Genomic DNA, 6,000 nt, shown 5'->3' with positions numbered 1-6,000 from the left:
TGTGGACAAAAGGGATATCATTACTGAGACCAGACAAAAGAGATACCATTGCTGACATCAGATCGATCTTGATTGGAAGCACAGAATACCTGTGTTTTATTGAGTATGCAAAGCCATTTCACTGTATAGATCATGACGAACTATGGACGGCATTGAGAAGAATGAGGATTTCAGAACCCTTGACTCTATGCCTGGGCCTTCAAACAAAGCAAGGGATACTAGATGGTTTAAAACAAGGAAAGGTATGTGTCAAGGTTGTATCCTTTCACACTATAGTTATTTCATCTATATGTCGAGAAAACAGTCTGAGAAAATGGACGATATGGAGAAGAAGAACTCGGAATTAGGATTGGAGGAAGGCTCATTAACAACCTGAACCATGTAGATGACACACCGTTGCTTGCAAGGACTTGAGCAGGACGTGAAGCACTTGCTGGTATCAATGGAAAACGACAGCCTTCAGCATCGACTGCAACTCAATGTGACCAGTAAACAACCTGATCATAAATGACGAAAAACTTGAAGTTGTCAAGGATTTCTTCTTCCTCGGATCCACAGTCAATGCTGATGGAAGCCGCAGTGGAGAGATCAAAGGACAGGTGGCACCGGGCAAATCTGCAAAAGCTCCTTTTAAAGTCTGAAGAAGCAAAGATGTCACTTTGAAGATTAAGACAGGCCTCCTCTAAGTCCAGGTGTTTTCAATCCCCTCCTATGCGTGTGAAAGCCGGACAGTGAGTGCGTGTGACTGAAGAAGAATCGACACCCGTGAACTAGGATGTCGTTGAAGAATATGGACTATAACATCGACTAGCAGAACAAACGAGTGTGCTCAGGAAGAAAAGTACAGCCAGAATGTGCCATAGAAGGGAGGAAGGCGAGATTTCGTCTCACATAGGTTGAGCGTGTTACCAAGAGAGACTGGTCCCTGGAAAGGGGTACCAGGCTTGGTAAAGTGGAGGATCAGCCAATCAGAGCATGGCCCTCAGGGAGCTGGATTAACACAATGGCAGCAACAATGTAACAGTAACTGAGCCTGGGACCAGACAGTGTTTCATTCTGTTGTACACAGGGTCTCTCACTATGGGCTATGGGTTAGAGCAGGCTTGATGGCACCTGATAACACCGATGAAGGCCTAATCGACAGGATGTGTTTTTGAATCGGAATATGGCTGAAGAAGAGGAAAGTGGCAAGAATTCCACCTGAGTTTTCAGCATAAGAGTACCGGCCAGATTCCAGTTTCCTGGTGCGTAGTCCTGTGCCTTAAAGAAACCTTTAAGATCGTTTGTGACCTGGCTACACCTTCCTGTCACTTTCTTTTAAACATAACCAGAATGCCTTGCAAACTGGTCCACCTGCTGTTCCCACACAGGCTCGAATCTTTCCCACCTCCATGACCTTGCACTAGAGTTTCCTGTGCAAGGTGAAGTTCTCTTTTTCCACCAACTTCGGTCCAAAAGTCATCCGTCCTTCAGGGCCTTGGCCAGCCCCGTACGGCCCCTCCCAGAAGCCGTCCTTGTGCTCCACATTGAGAAAGATGTCTTCGCTCTCCCCTCTGGATGGCGGCTTGTTTGGTAGGGTGCCCTCTTAGCCAGCTCCCTGCTTGTAATATGGTTACTTGAGTGCCCTGGGGGCATCGAGGTTACGTGTCAGGAGTTCAAAACCACCCAGGGCTCCTTGGAAGAAAGACAGGAACGTTGGACTCCGGTAGACAGTGACACTCTCAGAAACCCACGGGGGCAGTCCTGCCCTGTGCTATATGACAGTCGGCATCGACACGATGGCAGTGCATTTGGAGTTTAACATAGTGGGCACTCCAAAAAGCATTTATTGCATGAGCAGGCTCTCAGGAGGCATGAGCTATCTATTTCTCTTGGCTCCCTCCCTTGGTCCCCTGAAAGCCACCTCACAGACACCCCCACAAACACACGTACCATGCTCAGGTGGTTTGCATGCTCTGGGGCCTTGCTTCTAGATGCTGTGTGAAGGACCACACTACCCAGTCTACTTGTTTCCCTGTCCACCTTTTCCGCCTTACCGTGTGGCCATGCCCACCCTCAAGACACCCTTCCTGAAGCCCAATGTAAGAGCAGATCAGAGGCTGCATGACCAAGGGCACCAGAGTGCCTGGGGTTGTCCTCTTAGATCCTGCCAGCTGGCCCCTCCAATGGACCCGGTTCAGACTGGTCTAGGGCCACAGCAATGAACTCAAAGCAGCCTTAGTCTGTACTCCATTCAAGTATTAGCAGCCAGTGGGGGGAGGTGTGGCTGCGCGACTGACCTACAAACTATGTTTGATAGGACGTCCATCCCCTTAGCATGCTCCCAAGGGTCTGCCCTGGACTCAAGCTCAGGTCTGATGCTCCACCCACAGTCATTTTGTATCTCCCGCCTTACCCAGCAAGGTGCTATGGAGCCTGGGGTGAAGCATTCAACTGCTAATGGGAAGGTTGGGGGTTCAACCCCCAGCCAGCCACTACATGGGAGAAAGTGGCAATTTGTCTCCCTAGAGATTGCAGCCTTGGGAACCCAATGGAAGAGTTCTACTCAACTCTATAGGTTCCTATGGGTCGTTACTAGTCCAAACGGACTTGTCAACAATGGGTTTTTGGTTTTTCCGCATACATGCCCACCCTTCTACTTCAAATCCAGTCCCCTAAATGCCTCACCAACAGAAGACTCGCTGCTCCTGTGTCCCCTGCCCCTGACACCTTTACTGACCCCTAAGGCATTCCCAGGCGGAACTTTGCACTTTGCTGGGCACACACTCCAGTCTGTGCGGACATCTCGGGAATCCACCACATGGAAAGCTCATACCACCAGCGCCCCACACACTTCATGCCCTCAGGCCACGGGAGATGCCTGCGTCCCCAGCCGGGCACAGAGTATGGTCGGAGGCCCCGATTGCGTTTGTTAAATGCAGGAGGTGTACGGTGCTGGTCCGTGAGAATGCAGTGGGCCGAACGAGACCGCCAGCTGCAGCGGGAAACCCAGGGACTGGGGGAGGGGAGATCCCAGCTAGTGGGAAAGCGGCGCCTTCTCTGTCTCTGCTCCGGCAGCTCTTGCTCTTCCCGGGAACTTGAATTTACATTTTATCAGAAACAGACCACGCCCCCTCTGCTCCGGGCCGCTCAGAGGGTGGGCAAAGTAGGGGGGGAGGGTGAGAAGGCGCCCTGCCGGGAGAGAGGGAAGGGGGGTGCGAAGCTGGTGAGAACTTCTGGCGCAGCCCTGGTGGTGTGGTCGTCGCCTCGCGGACCCCGGCCAGGGGGCGTGGTGGGAGGGCCGCAGAGGCAGAGGAGAGGGCAGGGTTCCGGCTGCCCAGGGCCTGGCCCCCATCCGCTGGGCAAGAAGCCCGCCCCGCCAAGACGCACGGAGGCCCCGGCGGCGAATGGGCGGGCCGCGGGAGTGGGGGTGCCCCGCAGGGAATGCAGACGCCGGAGGGACGCTTTCTCAGGACTCTAGTCCATCGCGAACAAGCAAAATGCCAGCCAGTCATGCTTCCTGGGGGGCGGGGGCGGGCGATCCTTTGAGCAGGCACTCCTGCAAAAAGGGGGGTGCGGTGTGGGGATGAGACCAGAACCCCTATGTGACGCCCCGTCTTGCTCAGTGCTTTCCCGCAGCGCTGGTCCGGGGGCGTCCACGAGGTGCGGGGCAGCCCACGCAGGCGACGGGGCCCCAGCCTGGGGTGCGCGTGTGCCGGTGGGCTAGCCGCCTCCCTGCCTTTGTTTCCCCGTCTGTAAAATGGGGCCATTGTGGAAAGAGGCCCGGAGAAAGCGCCCGGCCTCGGACACCTCTGCGCGCGGCCATGCTCCGCGCCGCGCGGGCCCCCCGCCTCCCGTAGCCCCACCCCGCCGGCCCGGTCCCCGGGCGCTGGCCGCTAGGGGTCACTGCCTCTCTTTGTCAGCGACGAGCGGGGCTGCCCGCTCCCGCCCTCCCCCCGGCCCAAGGCGGCTGGGGGCGCAGCGCCCACGCGCAGGGGCCCGAGCGTGACCCCCGCGGCCCTCGCTCGGGACCCGAGTCCCGCCTCCGGCCCGGAAGGCGTGCGGAGCCGGCCGGCCGGCGGGCGGCGGGGCCCGGGCGGGCGCGCCGGGCGGGCGGGCGGGCGGGCGGGAGCGGGTTAAGACCAGCCCCTCCCTCGGCCTGACGTCACGGCTCCGGCGGGCCAGAGGCTGAGCGCGGCGAGTGGGAGAAAGAGCGAGCGGAGCGAGCGCGGCGGAGTCGGCGGGCGCCCGAGCTCCACGGTGTGGCGGATCGCGGGCCCAGCCCAGCTAGCGCGGCGGTGCGGGCGCGGACGCGCGGCGCCCCGGGCTCGCTCTCCTCCCGCGGCCGCGCCGGCCGCACCGCGGGCGCAGCTCTCCGCGCGCCCGCCGCCTGGGCCCCGAGCCCACCGCAGCGCCCGCCAGCCAGCGGGCCCCGGAGCCCGGCCGGCCTTGGACGCCTGCAAGTTGGAGCCGGGCGGCAGCGTTTGAGCGCGCCGCGCTGCCCGGCGCGCCGGGGGTGGGTCCCTGCTCCCAGCCCCGCTCTGCGTGGAAGACAGGGCGGGGACCGGCGCGGGGCGGAGGGCCGAGGAGGGGGCCAGGGTATGACTCGCGCAAGTCGCGGCGGGCATCTGCGGAGCCTCTGAGCCGCCGCCGGCCCGGGCCCGAGTGCGGCCGCGCGGAGCCCAGCCCAGCCCACCCGCCTCGGCCGACGGCTGCGGGCTGACCTGGATCCTCGAAGCCGCCGCCGGCCGCCAGTGTTGCGCCCTCGGCTTCCGGGCTGCTTTCTGGAGAGCCCGGAGCGCCCTCCTCGCGGGCCCTCTCGCCGGACCCCCGGACCCCGATGGCTTGGACGGGGCTTGCAGGCGCCGTTGGACGCTGGTGGGGACTCGCGCTCGGCCTGACCGCATTCTTTCTCCCAGGTAAGCGTGTTCCGCCTCTACCTGGTCTTTTCCCTCCAGTGCCTCCTCCGGGGTGGAAGCCGGATGGCGGGGACGATGGGGTTGTCGGGAGTGAAAAGAGCCAGAAAAGTTGGGTCACGGCTTGCGGTGGGGGGGGGGGGAGGGGGGACAGCGGAGAAAGAGAAGTGAACCAGCCTACCCTACTGGGAAGCAGTTGGATGCACGTCTCCGTGTAGAAAGAAACCACTTTATCGGCTCAATTTTCCGCACAAATAATACTATGTAATAGCTTTCTATTTATTTAATAACCGACTCTCAGCTTGGGAAGCAGTTTGGAAACACTGTATGTTACATAAATGCAAAATAATCACCGTAATCACCGTCTCGGGCTATGTAGACAACAGCCCCAGGGGGAGGGCGTCATTCGCAGAGCTGGGGGGCTGTGGGACTGAAGGATGGCAGGGGGCTGCGAGTCCGGCCGAGTCGCTCCCGGGTCCCTGGCTCAGACGATTTGGGCCGCTCGCCCGGCCGCGCCGGCCCCAGCAGCCCGCTCCTGCGGCACCGGCGGCTTCCAGCTCACCTGCGATTCCTTTCCATTCCCGGAGGGTGAGGCCGCGGCCGCGGGCATGGACAACAGCCGGCCCCTGGCCTTCGCGAGGCTGGACTCCGGCTCGGACGCTGTTGGCAGTGCGGGGGGCACCTCTCCCCCCAGGAAAGGACGCGGGCCCCGTGCCGTGCCGGCCAGGTGGTTGCATGACCCACTTGCCCGAGGGGCGCCAAGTGCCCCGCGTGTCCTTCCTTAAGATGCTGCGGCCCGGCAGGTTAACTGGGCGCCAGACGTGGGGCGGCCCCCAAAGGCGGTTCTCTATGGCCCACTTTGACCGGCGGCTGGTGGGGGTGGGGGGAAGGGGGAGAGGCTGTGACCCGCCTGCGCGCATTGTGCTGGGGAATGAACTGGAAAATGCGTTTAGGAGACAAATCCTACTGATTACTCGAGACCGGATTTAACCCTTTGTGTTCCCGGGGAAGCTCTGGGCCTCCTGCATTGGCTAGGAATACCTTGCGGGTTCAGGGTTCAGGATTCAGGATGGGGTGCTTGCCCCATCCAGGCTCCTGGAAAGAA

General features: G+C 60.3%; 1 protein-coding gene across 1 annotated transcript in view; it reads left to right on the top strand.

The window, feature by feature from the left end:
* The first annotated feature begins 4,426 nt into the window (after window positions 1-4,426).
* Window positions 4,427-6,000, top strand: part of NECTIN1 (nectin cell adhesion molecule 1) — a 68,615-nt gene continuing 67,041 nt past the window's right edge. Inside the window, exon 1 of the mRNA XM_075546715.1 lies at window positions 4,427-4,898. Coding sequence (XP_075402830.1) covers window positions 4,820-4,898 — 79 coding nt within the window. The 5' untranslated portion in view covers window positions 4,427-4,819. The remainder of the gene's footprint in view (window positions 4,899-6,000) is intronic.

The sequence above is a fragment of the Tenrec ecaudatus genome, chromosome 4 (assembly GCF_050624435.1).
Source record: "Tenrec ecaudatus isolate mTenEca1 chromosome 4, mTenEca1.hap1, whole genome shotgun sequence".
In the NCBI taxonomy this organism is placed as follows: Eukaryota; Metazoa; Chordata; class Mammalia; order Afrosoricida; family Tenrecidae; genus Tenrec; species Tenrec ecaudatus.
This window is presented reverse-complemented; position numbering and strand designations above follow the sequence as displayed.